This window comes from Cupressus sempervirens, chromosome 7 (assembly GCF_028749045.1).
Source record: "Cupressus sempervirens isolate cs-2001-9-10 chromosome 7, ASM2874904v1, whole genome shotgun sequence".
NCBI lineage: Eukaryota > Viridiplantae > Streptophyta > Pinopsida > Cupressales > Cupressaceae > Cupressus > Cupressus sempervirens.
Window position 1 is genome coordinate 786202853 of NC_143124.1, and position 19799 is coordinate 786222651.

Consider the following 19799-nt stretch of genomic DNA (forward strand, 5'->3'; position numbering starts at 1 on the left):
CGGGTGACTTGCGAGGCCCAATCTTTCGTGGACTTGCCAAAAGTTGTGATCATTTGGGGTTGGGTTGGGAATGTGCATGCCTACGGGCACTCGTCATTAGATGAGCATGGGTAGGGTAGGGTAACATATGGAGGGGGCTTCTTTTATCCGTAGCCTAGTGTCCATGCCCAAGGCATTGCATGCAAAAGTTTTAAGTAAGTGATAACTAAATAAAACACTAGGTGGTAATAAAATTTAAGATAATAAAATGTTAGTCCGAGGCCCTTCCATTGGGGAGTTGAGCCGCACGATCCGAGCTTGGGCTTTCTGATGCCAAGTGACTCTCCATGATGTTAGCCCCTACGTAGTAGCCCACTGAGTGTCTGACCAAGACCTATAGTTTATGCATTATCCTTGTTCTTGGTTTCAGTCATCAAACTGTTTGGCGTGAGTGTTAGCCATGGACATTGTGCTTTTTGTGTATTTGTGGTTGGATCATTATCTCCATCAGCACGGTGGGAGTGGACCTATGGGTTCTGTTGTGACTGCCAGTCACCATCGCCCAAGCCTGGGACCCCCTTTCTTTAAAATCATATGCCAGCTATCTCCTGGTTTTATGGAGCGCAAGTCAACCTCAAGCAAGGAATGGTCAACTAGTGAAAAAATCCCCGAATGTTTTAAAACTGCGCTTTGAACTCTCCATGCAACGGGATTTTATGATAGTGCAAGAATATTGTGAAAAGGATAAAATCCTTCACTCCATAAAAAGCCCGACCCCGCAAATTCAGGAGCGCAATTTTAAGATAGCAAAGGATATTGGGAAAAGGATAAAATCCTTCACTCCATAAAAGGCCCGACCCCGCAAGTTTAGGAGTGCAGATTTGTTGTTGCCGTGGAATGTTGGCAAAGGATAAAATCCTCCAGTTTGAAAAAAGCCCGCCCCCTAAATCATGGAGCACAGAGTTGGGCTACTCACAGAAATTATTCCGCAAAAATCCCACTTTCCATAAATCGTGGAGCACATAATCGCGCCAGGCTGAGGAAAGCTTTGAAACAAATGCATGACACAAGTGTTGCATTGGGAAGAATTGAACATGTAGTCAGCAAATTGGTAGAAGAAAATTTTATGCGTGCATTCAAGCACAAGTCCTTGCCACTCCAATTCCATGTGCATCGTGAACAAGGCAGATAACCCTGGCTATACATATAACGGGAATTGGGCAATCAAATAAACATTTGCCCTGATTCCAAATGAACAAAGCAGATGGCCCTGGCTACACTAAAAAGGATAACTAGGCAGTAAAATGAGCACTTGCAGTTAGACAACACATTTGAAGTTGGAATTTGTTGGTAAGTATAGAACGGTCAGGGAATCATTATCAGATTTTGTCTTCCCAGCTCAGACAATGGCTCAGAGAACCCTGTGGCCATGAATGCATCCAAAGAAAATTCTATAAGCTCTTTGGAAACAGTTGCCAGCTGGTAAATCATGAAAAGCAGGAATATTGGAAAATTTTGAGGAAAATCCGAAATTTAAGGCAAAAGAATGAAATTCCTTATGAAGGGAAAAGTTGGATTCAAAGAAAAGCGAAAAAACAATTTTCCTTCAAAAAAAAAAAAATTTGGATTTACAAAATTAAATATTAGTTTTAATAATATTTAATTTGGTTGTTTAAATAATAAATCCAAAAATAAATATTGGAGAGAAGTTGCAAAAAAGTTTGATTTTTCATTAAAACGTGGAAATTAATAAAATATTGATTTTAATTGATATTTAATTAACTAAAATCAAAATCAAAATCAAAAGGGGATAAGAAATACTTAGCTTCATCTTGAAGCTAAGAACATCAAAAATAGCAACTTTTTGAAACAAACAGCAAAAGCGACAAGTGGCACAAAAGATGGAAACCGTGATGGCTAAGTAAAGCAACTGCCTAATTTTAGTCTACAGCTTTAAAGGCATCTTTTGTGAAGGATGATTTCTATAAGAAACCCTCTCATTCATTCAGGCTCACACAAAAATCTAAAGAGCAAATTGAGAATAGGAGCGAGATTCAAGGAGTTCAAGAAAGCAGATTTTTGGGAAATTTTTTGAAATTGTTGAGGAGTTTTCTAGGAATTCAGGATAGAGGATTTTGAATCCTATTAGAAAGGAATTTTTTTTGCAGTGAGTTGTGAAAATTGCATATTTCTCACGGAAGTATTGAAAAGTGAATCTTGAAAGGAGTACGGAAATTTTGGCAAAAATCCAACATCTGTCTTATGCACAAGTTGTATCTGTTGTTTTTAATACTTTCCTTGCATAGTCTTATGTGTGTACATTTTCTATTTTGCAGGAAAGGAGAATGACAGAGCCCAGGGGAACAGGAGAAACGCGAGGACAATTGATAAAGAATGAAAGGAGAGGATTCTATCTTGAATCCAAAATTGTATCAAAGTGGGCAGAAATCAAAGATACAAGTCTTGGCGACCTTGATTTGAAAGATTTTAACCGGAGAATGCTCGGATATAGTGACTATCACACGACACACCTAGCCACCAGAATTGTGAGAAGTGGAATTTTCGCTACAGCTAGTTTCCCTCCTTTTCAACATCCAGAGTTGATTGTGGAATGTACCAAACACTACAATCCTAGAGATAGAACCATCAGGGATTCTGAACCAAATGTTCTCGAAGATTTTTCTCCGGCATCCATTTTTGAAGCGTTTGGAATTCCTTCTCACCCAAGGATGGTCACAAAGACACAAGAGCAAGCACTGAGAATCTACATGTCTGGAATCAATTTCTATGAAGAAATAATCAACAAAAGATGGTTGAAAAAGAATAGATCACATCATTCCAAGATTCCTAAGGAAATAGTATGGCTTGACTTGCAGAGGGAATATAGTGACATGGTCATGATATTGAGTTGCATATTTGGCATGCCTTATTCTTATAGGTTTGAATCTTGGATGTGGTATTTTGTTCAGCAGGTGATGGAGGAAGGCGACAGAATAGATTGGGTTGGGCTCATAAGTGATAATCTAAATGAACAGTTGATGAATCTAGAGCATACAAGGAAATTTTACATGAGTTCCTATGTCATCTACATGCTAGCACGGAGGACAAATTATGATGGACTACGATGCAAAGGACCGATTGGAAGCGGAACCCAACACCTCAAAGTCCATGAATGTTACCCACAATTGCATTTGTACTCAAAGGACGATTACATGAAGGTTAATGATATATTTGCCATGCGCATAGTAAGAACATTACAAAAGAGGCCACATATAAGAATGTCAATGGGTGCGATGAAGTTGGTCGAGGAATATGGTGCCTGGTTCATTCAGTTTCCTACTTTTTCATACATCAGAGTTCAAGGATTCTCCACGGAGCCATACAAACTTCCCAGGTATCCAACGGATAAGATGGTCTTGTTAGAGCTTAATCGACAACTTACAGCCTATGACAAGATTCAGAAAGGGAAAAAGAAGTTGGGGTTGCAATTTCCAATTTCCATAGGAGAAGGGAAAACTGAGGTATGCCCATGTCTAAAAGTTGCAAAAAAATCATCACATGAGCTCCACTTCTTCCGCCTTCCGCTTTATCCAAAAAGGAATGATTTTGATCCTTACAACAATGTCTCATCAATAGGAGGATCAAAGTACCAACACAAGGTTCACCTTGAATACTTTTGGGCAAATGCAGCAAATGAGAACGAGATTAGCAAAAGGTTGCATTCAAGACTACCATTGAACATTATTAGAACATGCAACATATTCAAGGTTCCTGATCAAATGGAGGAGGACCCAAACATGATGCGAAAGGGATTCAATCCAGAAATGACAGCTCAACCATATGATTGGAAGAAGAAAGAAATTACAGATCTCACAGCTCTTTCAAAACCAGTCTTAGATTTTACAAAGTGGTGGATCGAGCGTAAGCTTGAAAAATTAGTTGCACCAGCTAATGGATTCACATATAGGTTGCTTCGTCATAGACCACTTAGGGATGAAAGATCAGGACAAATATCTGAAGGGATTGTTGAGGAAAGAGGAACTCCATCTGAAGATGTAGGAACCAAGAAAGGGAAAGAGGTACCTCGAGAAAAGCGTCCTAGGATTGAGGAAGTCATCCAAGAACCTCAAAATAAGAAGCAGAAACATGGAGATGCTCCCTCTTCTCCAAGTCGAACTCCAAGTGTCCAAGAGATAAAAACATTTGAAAGGCAGGATCTAGGGACAAGTATAAGGAGATTTGAGCAAGAAGAGAATTTGGATAGGCCAATTCATGATAGGCTGAGTATAAATGCCTATGAAAAGTCCATGCAAGAAAGAGGGAGAGATCAAGATATTGCTACAAAGGAAAGTCTCGCTACGATCTTAGAGCGAGAAATGATTAATGATGGAGATGGTCCACTAGAGGAAGAAACTCCAGGAGTAGCAATACATCTTCCAAGTGCCGAAGCCGTAGTTCCTGAGGTTACAATGGATAGTCCAGGAGGTGAAGAGGAGATTAACATTCGAGCGGTCCAAAGGAAAGAACAATTGGTAATTCCAGGGGACCAAAGTATACCCATTCCAAAATAGTTGAGGCAACGAATTCAATTGCATCAACAAAGGGAGGTTGGTCCAGCAATTGAATTACAGGAAATTTTGGACCGATCAGAAGAACAAGGGAAAGCAAAAAGATATACTAAATTCATTAGAGGAGAATCAGGATCCAGAATCTTGCAGATTGCAACTCCCACAGTTGACAAAGGAAAAAATCAGATTGCTCCAGATGAATATCATGTTATGGAAGTAAATCTTGGTCGGGCCTCCCGAGAGCAAATATTGGAAGAATTTGATGACTCCACATAGGCTTTGAAGGATAGGCTGAAGAAAGTAGAAGAAGGGTATGAAAAGCAGAAAAGAGAAATTAGGGCCTTATGTCAGTAAATCAATAACTTGCCTCATCCAGTAAGAGAGGAAGGTCCATCATTTGTCCTTCCAACAGGTGTTTCCAGTGAAGTGGTAGGTGATATTGACAGAATCAAGCGGATTGCTCAAGGTGCAAAGATTTGGATCGAAGGAATTCAAGAGGTAGCCTTCAAACATGCAGAAGAATTAGTACAAGTGCACAATAGGGCATTGGCTGCAATCTCTAGGATCCAATGCATGGAGGAATCATGGGTGGATGAGCATATTTACAAAGAAGAGGTGATTGCCGACATTCAGAATCTGATGGAGACCCCAAAGCAAGAATTGATTGATGGTCGAGTTATCAGCGAGGGGGATGTCTATGATTTTATTCGATGGTACAGTGCAATGATCATGGCTAAGGAAATGTTTGAGAGCTTTACCAGGGAATCCAGTCGATGGAAGAAGATTGTTGATAACATCAAGCAAGGAATATCAAATGCAGTTGCATCCTTGTTATCACAGAGATTGCTGGAAGAAGAAATAACAACTGATAATCTGAAAGTCAAGTTAGAGGAATTCTTTCAACTAAATGTATATGGAAGAGATGATTTTGAAGACTTCTCCATCTTCTCAAATACAATGCACACTACCAAGGACTTACTACCAGATTGGGATGAAAGCTTGGGAAAAGCAAAAAAAGCAATTGCAGTTCTAGAATTCAAGCAAGAATCTGCACCAAGCATTAGTACAGAGGAGTTGGAAACAGTGTTAGATCGATTTCGATCTTTCAGGTGAAAAAATCAAGGATAGATGCATTAAATGCATAGTGGGTGTGCATAGGGATCATTTATTACACCCCACTCCTTAAACTAGCATGCATAGTGGGCATTTATTACCCACTACAGTAGTGGATTCCTTGTGGCATTAATGTAGATTCCTTTCCATTGCCCTAACCCTAATTAGGGCTGATGTGGCACAATCTTGGCCATCAGTTATTGTGATCATTCAGGCCACCTATTGTAATCGAGGACCTATATAAAGGCCTCATTTCTCATTTGTAAAGGGAGACTTTTATGAGATTGTTGCTATGAGTTACTGAGATAATAAAGTTTTCATTGGAGTTTGGTGAATACTTGATGTGTCTCAGTGCTTGCTTGTTCTCCTAAATTTTTTCAATTAGATTAAGTTTAGCCTAGTTGATGTGTGGTGATTGCAATGAAGAATATGATGGTGTTGAAAGATCCCTGATGGATGCCCTTGTTGATCTGCTGTAGTTTTTAAATTAATAAACTATATTTTCCTGTGATTTATTTGATGGTCTTTGAGAATAGACAGAAGTTGCAAAAGGTTTTGTTTTTGTTTTGTGTTTTTTGATAGTTTTCACAATAGTAATGAATAATGAACAATAAACATGAGAGGAGACTGAAAATAAATAAGAGCATAGAGCCAAATCAGAATTGCTATAAATCGTACCAAGCAAATTTCTGATTTATAAAGCCAAATAATAAATCCAATGCAGTTCCAAGGAGCTTACATCCAACAATGATGCCAAACTGCTGCAAATGGCGGCCCTAAGACTGCAAGGAATCACATCCCAGCTGAAACAATCAATCTACAACGCTAAACCATAAATCTGCAACCTGAATCCACAATACAGAATGGCGTACTCTATCCCTGACAGCAACACACACTGTCTGAAGAATCCAATGCCAATAACTGCTAAGGGCTACGTCCCAGCCAATCCAGAACCTGGGGTTTGCGTCCCAGATGAAGAATTGCTCTCTCAAAGCCAATTCACAAAAACAAGTTTTTCAATATAACTTTTGACGTTTTAGTGATTCTAATTCGTTGTGTAAAGTTAGCCTGAACCCCTTTCATGCATATGCTCAATTTCTATCATTCGTATACATTGTTCTTTATGATGGTGTATGTGGTGATATGAAAATCTTTGGCATAACCCTTGAAGATTGCACCAATTCATGCATAGTTGTAGTATAACTTGGCGAAGCGGAATTCAATAAATTGAGGAATTTGTCCACTAGAGTACTATTTGTTGTTATCACTACCCTTAGGATTAGAATATAACTCCTAAACCCTATCTTATTCAATTTTTGCATATTCTGTGAAAACTCCAAAAAAAGCACTTTGTTGCAAAACCTTAAGATAGCTCCCACGTCCAGTATGGCTTGAAATGAATCTAAATAAACACGTAAGGCCCCTTGTGATCATCAGCAAATCACATCAACCACCGATCTTATCCACAGTCCAGACCTGGCATTAAAGGAACCTTGAAGTCATTGTATGATCTTCTAGCAATCTTAGCATACACAAGACTTTATTCAAGAGAGGATAAGATATTTCAGTATTTTGTTCTACTATTTGGTGAGTCATAAAACACACATCAACAAGTTCTACGTGGTTGGGAAGCATAGCTACCTTTATCACTGTTGGGGACCGCCGTACAGAGAGTCTATTATCCTAATGCAACCGTTGTTGGATGTTTTCACTTGGTACTTCGGGTTCCGGAGTATGCTTTCTTGTGATTTATGCTTTCATTGGAATGCTTGTATATCACGTTTAGATAATGTTAGTATTGACACATTTCCTTATTATGATGTTTAGCGTATGATTAGACGATGTGATTTTCTTAGTTGGAGTATCTATTGCTTATTGGTTTAGCATGTTAGATTTCCTATTTTTATGATGATATTATGCTTTAGTACTGACGTCCTCATAAGACAACTCCAACTATCTAGTTGGTAGTTTGGGATGTTAGGCATGGAGGATGGCTAGAACCTTCGAGGTCTCATGATGCTATTATGGTTGGGAGGAACCGCGCTTGAGTTTTGTTATGTTCGTACATTGCGATGTTGCTTTCAATACTTTTCCTTCACTGCTATGTTTAGATGATTAAATTCAGCTTCCGTCTTTCAGTTGTTATGATTCGAGTGTCTATGCCTTGATTGTGGATCCGGTACTCCCTGGTGTGGAGGAATCTTCATTTCTTAGCTTTTTACCTTAATGTTTTCTGGCTTGTTTTGAATCCTCGCACTAAATTGTACTTTCTCACGTGAGAGTGCAAAAGTTCGTGTGGTGTTCTGGGTTTTCTCGCAGAGCTCTTGGTACTTCCTCGCGCGAAACCCACACCAATTATGGGTGTTTTGGCTGCTAGGCCAAGTGTTTCCTCACACCGTTTGGTGCATTTCCTCGCACGAAAGGCAAATTCTCGCGTGGCATACTGTACTTCCTTGCGTGAAATTCTATCAACTGTTGTCCTCGCACGAAAAACAAGGGGCATCTCCACTAGTTTTCGGGGAATGCATTTTGGTGTTTAAGTACCCTTTGGGTTTGCTTAATTTTCCATGCTTTGACAGATCTGAGATTCTTTGTTCTATTGTCGTCTTTGGTTTCGTTTCTCTGTTTGTGTCAATTTGGTAGTGGCGTTTGGAGATTTGTTGGTTGTTGGGATTGTTGGTAAAGTCTTCTGTTGCAAACCTTTTGATCCTTGTATGATGTTGTCATGTGCATTCATACTTGTTTAAAAAATTTCTTGGCTTATATTTAATCCTTGTTCCAAGAATCTCCGGGCAAGGCATTACAACTCTCATAGTCAACAATATAAGCAAAAATAATATTTCTTTAACAAATGTAAACAAACACTCACAAACAACAAATAAGAATGACTTGAATGGGTATATATTTGTGGTAAATAGAATACCCAAAATCCCCATGCACAATTAGAGGTGCAATTACACATAATAAAGATGTAGAGTCTATAAACCCAAGACCTTTTTGCGTACTCTTGCAGATGCTAATAGACAAGGGCCTTGAAACTAAAGAAGATTATCTTCCCCTCAATATTTTATTCCCTTCTTAAAATCAAGAAGCTGTTGTGTCTAAATTAATACTAAGGAATTGTGCCCCAATTATTGATGAGAAAGTTGTTTATGCAAAAATTACACTAAGTACCCCAATTATGATGGATTAATTGAGGTATACAATACTGATAAAGAGAAAATCCAATGAAGATTGGTCTTGCAAAGATCTCCATACTAAAGGATCAAAAGCTAAAGAATATCAAAATCGAGATGAAGGAATTACAAAGTTCAATTTGTGGTACAAAGGAATATGAACTAAGAGAAGCATATAGAAGTACTCTATCTATAAACTCAATCAAAGAATCTAGAGGAGATGGTAAGCAAAGAGAAAGTTCTAACATATTCATGTTGGAGAGGCCTGCCATAATAAAATTTATTTTAGCTAACCAAAAGGTTCGAAAATGTATGAACACTTCTAAACATTCCACCTAAAATTATTAGTTGAATTTTGAACAACAACAAAAAAGTTGAAAAAACACCTAATGAAGCTCTCTACCACACCTTGACAATGTCTAACAAAGAATTCACCATGAAAATTAATAAACCTAAACCAATTTTTGTTCCAAAAAGGTTGTTGCCAGAAAAACAAATGGATGTGTTTAATGATGTAATCAACAATTTAGTTTAAGGATTCACTTTCAAACAAAGTGTATTTTGACATTATGTAACATAATACCATAATCAAAACATGTTCCTTGAACTTACCTTAGTTACCAATTCAGGTACATGAATCGGATTCGTGGATTCGTGATTTTTTTCCTATTAGAATTTGAGTGTGTATATATATATATTTGCTCCTATGTATGCTTTTCTCCTCATGATCTTCCGTAGGGTTGAATTCTTTGACATGGTAATCTGTTTTGCGCCCATTTTGTTTTGACCACATGGTCCTGAATTTTTCCCTCCCAAATTTTGTATTTCTTCATTGTTATCCAGATATTCATGCATATTAACATTTCATTTTCTTCATCCAATTGAGGTTTTGCTTCATCCATGTATTCTTTCTTCTATCTAGTCTTTCATCTATGATCAGTTTAGGCCAACGATGTTTTTCCATACCTTGAATTTTCTTTAGATAGCTTAACGACCGAACTGTTGTTGAAGCCTCTAAAGGAAATATGCATGTTTCCACCAATAAGATCTCATATGTTAAATATATTAGCCATATATGAAATTCTGTAAATTACGATTCAATGATTAATTTGCATTAAATATGAATTAATGTTTGTATGGAGAAATTTGTTTGTGTATCATATAAACAGGGTGTATTACATTTCATACTTGGTTCAATTCTGGGTCCCGCGCCCTTTGCTGGAATCGGTTATCTTCTCTTAGCAGTTACGTATTGCCAAGAAGGATATTGCTGAAGGCTGCTTGTTTTCAGTTATTTAAAATTGCTATTCAACGTGTTTTTCTTCCTTCAGTCATTGTTGGTCTTATTAGTGAAAACGACAGCAGTAATGATATTAGCGAATATCATCTCACGGCAGCAGTTATGATATTATTAATATCATCTCACAGCATCACACAGTGGCCCGCGTTGGCAAATTGATGAGCGTTTTTGGCAAGAACAGTATCATCAGTTCTTTTCTTCGTACGGCAATCTGTGTTTTCTTATCATTGAAATATATACATTCTTTAGAGTTATCTTTCTCAGTGTGACTTTTTCGATATTGTAATTGATGATTCTGATATGCTCAGTATCATCAAGTTTTATCTGCCATTGATCAGAGGTGATCGATTCTTATTTAATGCTTTATATGTTCATAGAGCTGTAGCTCTGTCAATATGTAATGAAGGTTTTCATATAAATAAAGGATTCATCTTTGAGGCTGGGTTGTTTCCCTCATTGCAGAGGGTTTTTCCCAGGATATATGCAGATGTTTTATTTATTAGTTTCTAGTCCAGATTTAACATCATAGGGAACCGCGGTTTTAATTTTGAGGCTGCTGATGATAAAATATTTTTGGGTTCTCTCTGATTGCCTTCATTTCTGATCTAACATGCTGCTACCCCAAATCTCAAATCCGTAAAGGATAACTGAGAAACTAACAAACCAAAAAGCATCTTCTTTGTTTTCCAAACCCATGACTCTACTTTCCTACATCTATTTTGTAAGGAATATAGCGTTTTCCAGCCATTGTAAATTCTGCTTGCTTTACATGTTTCCCAACTGAGTTTGTTGTGGAAAACGATACCAAGATACTTGCTTTAACTACTATCTCTTAATGATCGCCTTCGAAAAGAAAAGTGTTTTGTGTATTCCTGTTTCTTTTCAAAGAGAAGATTGTCACTTGGTTTTTGCTAGTTTCACTTGCATCGAATTAAAATTTCCCAACTGAGTTTGTTGTGGAAAACGATACCAAGATACTTGTACTCAACTACTATCTCTTAATGATCGCCTTCGAAAAGAAAAGTGTTTTGTGTATTCCTGTTTCTTTTCAAAGAGAAGATTGTCACTTGGTTTTTGCTAGTTTCACTTGCATCAATTTTTAACAACTGCCAAGAAAAGAAAGCAAAACACGTAAAGCTAGCTGCCGCTTCCAGAAGGAAACAAGAAAATAATGTTTGAGGATATGATAACTAAATCTGAACTATGCCATTAAAAAGAAATATTTTAACATATGTAAAAAAGATTTAACGCAGATTTGAGGATATGATAGGATAGACCAAATCTGATTTGTGTCATAAAAAGAAAGATTTTATACAGATTTTAAAGCAGATGTGATAATGTTTCATAATCAGGTATGGGCACCCAAGATATTTAAGAAAATATTCCATTTTGAGAAGCACCATTTTTAATAGATTTTATCCTTGAAGAGTTTTATGGATATTAATGTAATAAAAATGGAAAATGCACTGTAAGAAGATTTTTTATTTATTTATAATCAGAGTGAGGTTGATGAGAAGAGAAAGAAGTACAGATTTATGAAGAGAAGTACAGATTCAAATAGAATTTATTGGAGGTCGGTGCCTCCTTCTGATCTGGTGCTCAGAGAACTCACGTTTGTAAGATGGGTGTCTTATGTGGGTTGTTGCCTCTAGTTTGTAAGAAATTAATAAAAGTAATATTTTGCCTCGGTGTTTTTTCTTCAAAGTTTCAAACTTTTCCACATAATTTCTATGTCCTTACATGTGTTGTTTACTTTATGATTTCTGAAGTCACATTTGCAGATTTGAAATAAGTGAAAAAATTCATCCTAATACTAATTACACTCTCCCTCAGCCCACCCCACTACCCCCTCAGTATAGGTTGTGCTTTTCAAGCACGTTTGAAACATTAAATGTAGATTTGGAAAATATTTTAGTTACACTAGCAGCATATTAAAAGAACCTAAAAATTCTTCCAGTTTTAATAAAAACATAGCAAAGCCTGAATTTTGTTTGCCTTATCACCAGAAGAAGACAAACTACTTTGAATAAATTTTCAACACACATTCGCAAATAACAAATTGCACGAAATGTTTATGTGAGGTAGAATAAGACTTACTCATTTTGTAGGTCTGAATATCCCCATTGATTTGGATACCGAAAATCGCCCATCGAAGCTTGACGATAATGGCCAGAAAAGGTGGAATTTACTCTTGGACCAAACACGAGCGGATCAACCTGCTCGCCCAAGGCAAGCATTGTGGGATTAGCAAACCCTCCCGGACCATGTGTGGCGGGATTAACATATTTTCCTGGGCGAGGAATTCCCGTGTATGAGTTGTGGCTTCTGTTGCGCTGGCCATTTGTTAGTGAGCAGTGAGACAATCGACCATTGATTTTCTGTATGGGATGCCTCACAGCACTTAAAGCACTTGATTTAGTGGTAAATACAACAAAGCCAAAACCCCTAGAATGACCATTCTCTTTATGCACTACAACGTTAGCCTTTTCTATTTGTCCGTACTGTAAGAATGCCTCCCTGAGCATCTCTGAGTTTGTGCTATGGCTCAAACTCTCAATACATATTGTCCTCTTTAATTCATCTCGGTTTGCAACACGGTCTACGTGAGCTGAAAACCACACTTCTTTCAATGCAGTCGATTTCACAACCTCCAAGAGCTCATCTTTGGTGAGAGAATCCACCAGCATTTCAATGACTTCTATAGTGTTACATTGTTGCTGTTCCTCCGTTGTGGTGTCTTCCTGTCTGGTTTTCTTCGATTGTCCCCCTTCCTCCATGTTCGCTCCATTCCTTTTCTTCCTCTTGCTTTGATCATTCTCTGGGCTTTTCGTAATTGTTCCGTCAACCTTCATTGTCTTCACTTCTCCTTCTTCATGTGTGCTTTTCTTTACTTCTCCCTCTTGCTCTGTGATTTTCTTCAGTTCTTTTACTTCTTTCTTTCGCTTCTTTTTCTTATTCTTCTTACGCTTGCCCTCGCTATGATCATTCTGTGGGTTTTTCTCGACTATTCCGTCAACCTTCATTGTCTTCACTTCTCCTTCTTCCTGTGCGTTTTTCTTTACTTCTCCCTCTTCCTCTGTGATTTTCTTCAGTTCTCCTCCTAATTTTTTTGCTCGCTTCTTTTTCTTCCCCTTCTTACGCTTGCCCTCGCTTTGTTCATTCTCAATTTTTTTCTCCACAACTTCATCGATCTCCATTTTCTCCGAGAGCTTTTTGGCTGTCACAGTAACCTCAATCTCCTTCTCTGATTCATTCTGTTGCAGCTCCACTTTCTTCACAGTTGACTCATTGGCCTTCGCAACCTCCAAAATTGTCTTCACCGTCTGTGGACTTTCCATCTCCAAGTTTGCCTTGGGTACATTTTCTTGCTCTGATTTTCCTTCTCCTTCATTTACTTTTTTTGCTCGCTTCTTTTTCTTACTCTTGTTATGCTTACCCTCGCTTTGTTCATTCTCAATTTTTTTCTCCACCATTTCATCGATCTCCATTTTCTCCGAGAGCTTTTGCTCTGTCACAATGACCTCAATCTCCTTCTCTAATTCATTCTGCTGCAGCTCCACTTTCTTCGCAGTTGACTCGTCGACCTTCGCAACCTCTAAAATTTTCGTCACAGTATGTGGACTTTCCATCTCCAACTTTGCCTTCGGTACACTTTCCTGCTCTACTTTTCCTTCACCTTCTTTTACTTTTTTCGCTCGCTTCCTTTTCTTACTCTTCTTACGGTTGCCCTCACTTTGTTCGTTCTCAATTTTATTCTCCATCATTTCATCAATCTCCATTTTCTCCGAGAGCTTTTGCTCGGTCTCCGTTTTTACAGTAACCTCAATCTCCTTTTCTGATTCATTCTTCTGCAACTCCACTTTCTCCTTTTCTGATTCATTCTGCTGCAACTCGACTTTCTTCACAGTTGACTCATCGGCCTGCGCAAACTCCACCGTCTGTGGACTTTCCATCTCCAACTTTGCCTTTGATACATTTTCCTGCTCTGATTTTCCTTCTCCTTCTTTTACTTTTTTCGTTTGCTTCTTTTTCTTACTCTTCTTACACTTGCCCTCGCTTTGTTCATTCTCAATTTTTTTCTCCACCATTTCATCGATCTCCATTTTCTCCGAAAGCGTTTGCTCTGTCTCCATTTTCACAGTAACCTCAATCTCCTTCTCTGATTCAATCTGCTGCAGCGCTGGTGTCTTCGTAGCTGACTCATCGGCCTTCGCAACCTCCAAAATTGTCTTCACCGTCTGTGGACTTTCCATCTCCAGCTTTGCCTTTGGTACATTTTCATGTTCTGATTTTCCTTCTCTTTCTTTTACTTTTTTAGCTCGCTGCATTTCCTTACTTTTCTTACGGTTGCCCTCGCTTTGTTCATTCTCAATTTTTTTCTCCACCATTTCATTGATCTCCATTTGCTCCGAGAGCTTTTGCGCTGTCTCCATTTTCACAGTAACCTCAATCTCCTTCTCTGATTCCTTCTGCTGCAGCTCCAGTGTCTTCGCAGCTGATTCATCGGCCTTTGCAACCTCTAAAATTTTATTCACCGTCTGTGGACTTTCCGTCTCCAACTCTGCCTCGGGTACACATTTCTGCTCGGATTTTCCAACTATCTGATTGGAATCTACAATTACCTCTTTTTTCTGCTCCCCTTGTACATACTCTTCAGGTAAAATTTCTTCATTTTTCGACTCGTCAGCTACATTGAGACTACTTTTCTGCTCACCGGCAAATCTATCGACATCCACTGTCCCCGCTGCTAAACTCCCGGTATTTTCCGCACCAGCCACTAATTTAGCAGCATTTCTCTTGCGATTTTTTTTGGCTGACACCGTTTTCTCTGAAATTTTTGGGTCCGTGGATTTATCCTCTCTATTGATCTCGTTAGCCTCTGCCGCTCCTGTAACTTTCTGATCGACCTCTGCTTTCTCTGCACCATTTTGATCGGCGTTTTCGTTGCGCTCTACCTCGATCGAAATTTGCATCGCAGCTTGTCCTTCATTTTGTGTCGATTCCTGCGCTGTTTCTTCCTCTTCCTTTGTTCTAAGCTTGACGGCTTTATTCTTTGGGGTCTTGCCCGTTGTCTCTCTCTTGGATTCCACCATTTTAAGAGGAATCTGGATGAGCTGTGGGGACTTCGATTACAATCCAGACAGAGATCTGTGACCTTCCTGCATTAAAACCATGAGGATTTGTCAAAATTGAACTGTCCGATGTCCTTTATTAGGGTTTATCGTCAGGTTGGGGTTTTACAGAAGTGAGATAGGTACTCCTGACATAGGCGTTCCAGGGCTACGAATACCCTATAGACTGAAGGTATTTTATCGACATCAAATAGCCCAAGGGACCACTAGTGAGAAGTTTAAATCGTTTTCATGTTTTATAACCCTCCTCTAATGAACTTCTATCACAAAACAGTTTTATGGAGTCTCTGCAAACAAGGTAAAGGCGAATAGTTATGTAAAAAGCCTTCCTTTAAATGTAAACTATCCTCTTTTAATATTATGCATACATATTATGAGATGTACCATATTTGAAAATGAAATATCATTTAGTTTCAATATATTTTTTAATGTAAAAAATTATACTCTCTTTCATCTCAAAAATATTATTTAGTTTCAATACATTTTTTAATGTGAAAAATTATACTTTCTTTCATCTCAAACCTATTTAAGAACCATCTATCTACTTGTTCAATATTAGAGATGATGAGATTTGGTTCTCAATTATGCCACTAGCTATTTGGCTTTACCTTTGATTATCACTCTTAGGTAGTCTTTATCTTGATGACTCGAAATGGGATTGAACTCTTTTGCATAGTAGGTTTTTTTCCCCTCCCCATTTGCTTTGTCCACATGGCAGTCCTAAATTTTTCCAACACGAGTCTTTTTATCTCTTCATTATTGTCGAGACATTTTTTACAGGTCAATCACCATTTATTCAACCATGTGTTGTTTTGCCTCATCTACATCTTTCTACATATTATTCTCTCATTGTCTACAAACTTGAGCAAACAATGTTTATCCATATTATAATTTTTATTTGAATAACTTAACAAACAAATCATTCTTGAAGCTTCCATTGGGAACATACCTACTTCAACCAAGAGAATCACATTGCATAATTGTTAATTTGACTTTAAGGTTAGTTGTGATAAGATGCTTTTCTAAACTTTCAAATATTTTCAGTGCGTGGTTAGAAAGGTTGCTCTTTCAAAACTTATAACCATATATCACAATTGGAATGACTAGCAGGCCAAAAAGAGTCTTATTGGTTTTCCAATCTTGCCATTCTACTTATCTACACCTAGTTTGAAGTATGAAAGAAGCTCTCCACCCCTCTGTTGGTACTCTCAAATTTTGAGAGTGACATGTTGAAATGTTGTTAAAAGTAGCCCTATTTGAGCTTTTGAGAATTGGTACCCTAGATGGACTTCAAGCAAGACCAAGTGAATATATATTTTTCCCACATTTCTTTCAGCCCATTTATGCATCTTGAGTCCTTAGTTTGTATTTTTGAATGGTTTTATAATGAATCATTTTTAGCTGTTGTCAAATCTGCAAATATTGCCCAAATGTTAACCCAAATAATCATGCTCTCTTTGAATTTGAATATCTTGAGCCCTATTGAGCGTCATGGCCTACTGGCTTAGGGGTTTGTTCATTATAAACCAAAGAGCTTATGTTTCAAGTTTCAAGTATCTGTGCTCAGTTTTGATAGGTTTTGCAACTCCTCAAACTCTAGCATTTCATCCGGTCTTGCTAATTGCACTTTTCCAATAAAAGAAGTTGCCCACTTTGAGGCCTTGCATTTTGGGACTTGTGATTGGTTAGAACAAGATGATTTCTTCTCTGCATTATAAATAGTAGAGACTTGCCCTCTACCAGTTTTGAGCTCATTTTAAATATGTTTGATCACTTTGCTCAACCCCATTTGAAACCCAATTTATTCAATTTATTTGGTTATCAAGTATTGCAGAATTTCTCTCTCTTCCTACATATTAGGTTTTTCTTTCATCCTCTAGGGTTTCAAATTTTGGTAACCATTGGGGCTCCATCTTTTGTGTTTCCAACTAGCGAGAATTGATGTATTTTGAGTAGCACTTATAGTATTTCAATGAGCATATCTAATGGATTAGTGTTGAATTTTCAGAAGGTTTTTGAGTTTTGTAAGTTGTATGCATGTTGTATGTAAGATGTAGCAAAAAAATTAATTCATATACGGTTCTAGTTTAGATCTCTCTATTGTGCTTCTTGACTAAGTTTCAAGTGAAAAAATCAAGGATTTGTGTCATTTGGTGTTTTGTTATGAGATATTTAGTTTTTTGTTTTGCTTTGATTCAAAGAGTCAATTAAATGCCTGATAGAAAGTGAAGATTGATTAAGTCTTGTACAAAGAGTTGATAAGAAGGATGAGTTAACATTGTTGCTACAGAATGTTGCAAGACAATATCTCTTAGTTATTATGCTATTGTTTGAAATATGTAATGCAATATTATATTTCTCTCGACTCAAAAAACCCAATATGAAAAAGGCACTGATCTCATCTTTGAAATTTTTGTTGTGGTGTTTTTGCTTCTAGTCCATGTTATCTTGTTGCGATTAAATCTAAACTTAGAATTACCTTTTCCTTTGTTGTATGGTGTTGTTTTACCCAAATCTCATGCTCCATGTTAAGATTGATGATCAATGGAAAATTTGTGCTTGTCTATTGGATCTCTTCATGTTGATGAATTATATGAGATGTATCTGCTTAATTAGATTTAAATATGTATCTATCTGAATAGGGGGAAAATGAATCCATTGTCCTATGCATAGATGAACGGTGAAAACCAAGATTTACCTCCTAATGTAGGCCCAATTTAACACAAGATCAAGTGTCAATTTGTAACCTAATGTAAAAGGGTGAATTGTTTGGACTTACTTCTCCCTCACCTTCACAAAGAGAGGGTTTTATGAAGGTAAATATTCAATATGAAAGCTGAGTGTAGAGAAATGGAAATATGTATCAAAATAAAGAAGGAAAGAAGACTCACTTTGGTGAATACAAACCTATAAGTGGGATGTCAGATGATCTTTGTAATTACTGAAACTCACTATCTCAACCTAAAATTATGAAACTATAATAATTATAAATATTTCAATTTACTATCAGGGTTGAACTGCAAAAAACAATTTTTGAAACTCTGAAGTTTTGTGAAAAGGGTATTTGAATTTGCACTCTATTTTTCCTTTTATGATCCACAACTTGTAAAAAATGGTTTTTATTTGTTGATGGGAGATTTTTCTTGGTCAAACCCTAGTTTAGGAATTAACCTTGAAATTGAAATAATGAAAATGTTGGAAAGTAAGTAAATGCACAAGTTCGCCTTACAATAGTATAATTTCTCAAATCAAATATAATGAGCTCACTTTACAGAGTGAATGGGTCAAGAGGGTGTAAATGTAGGATGATCAATGTAGAAAAGGATGAAAGTAAAAGCCCTTCCTTGATGACCAACTCCACTATCACTAAAGGGGGAAGCTAGATCTTGAAAGGTTGTGACATGAACATGGAAGAGATGATGAAGCTCCCAACTAAACTCCTTGAAGCTCCTTGAAAGCACCTTGAGTGCAAGAGATATGATGTCCAATGACTTGAAAAAGGATCTCCTTAAATGTACTTGAATGCTTGAGATGCTTGAACACTTGAAGGCTCTAGTACTTGAGTGCTTGTGCATGTTAATGATGAGATGTTTGGCAGTTGGATGCAAAATGACGCAAATGGATGTGCTTATAAAAGGGCTTAGAATAAAATTTCTCTCATCAGCCAATCAGACACAATATTAATGCCTCAAATCAACCTCAATATAGGGCCCAAGAAGAGGGTCCAAAAATGGATCCTGAGAAGGGACACAATGCATCATTAGAGACATACTATGTCATTAGGGATGTATTGTGTCCTTGATTCTTAGATCAAAAATCCATGGGATTCCCTCAAGGTCCCATAACAAGTCCCAGTTTTGAGAAATCAGATATAGATCTCTAGAAAACTCAATTTCAAAGCCAAATAGAGATTTTGAGTGATTGAAGAAAGGGAAGGGAAGACCTAAATAAATAGGTCCTACCTCAAGGTTTGCATCATGAAATAGGAATTCCAGGAAGTATCTATTAGGTCCTACCCTAATTTCATCTAGAAGAAGTGAAAAGAGAGAAGAAGAAATGGGAGAATGTGAATTAAATGCAAGTCTAGAATTAAATCACACTAAATAGGTGATAAATTTTCATAAAGTTGAAGTTCTTCCAATTAAATATGATACATTTATCCCCCACTTTAGCGAGAGTATGGGCTCAACCCAAACTCTTGGCAAAGTAGAGCACGAGATATAAGGTGATCTTATCAGAATCAAGGAGACAAAGAATCCATCAAGCCCCCAAGAGATCGAGTCTTTCCCAACTCCAAGATCATAATACAAGAGAAATTACTAATGAAGAGAAGAAGAGAAGGAGTGTGATTAATTCTACCAATGAGAAGTGCACATCTCATTTTGAACTATGCAAAAAATAAATTAAAAATGTGTTACTTGTGTATGAGACTTTCACATATTGAATTTTGAAAGGATAGTATTAAAGGTTCTAATGATTTTGTGTGCTTGATAGTCAGTCTCACATATTTTGCACTTTGTGGTGGTTTTAT

The 19799-nt window shown here is 37.4% G+C and overlaps 1 protein-coding gene across 1 annotated transcript in view; it reads right to left on the reverse strand.

Moving 5' to 3' along the window:
- LOC149549700 (uncharacterized) overlaps nt 1-15590 on the reverse strand; it is a 49233-nt gene extending 33643 nt beyond the window's left edge. Inside the window, exon 1 of the mRNA XM_089792988.1 lies at nt 12234-15590. Coding sequence (XP_089649114.1) covers nt 12234-15229 — 2996 coding nt within the window. The 5' untranslated portion in view covers nt 15230-15590. The remainder of the gene's footprint in view (nt 1-12233) is intronic.
- Nucleotides 15591-19799: the final 4209 nt, after the last annotated feature.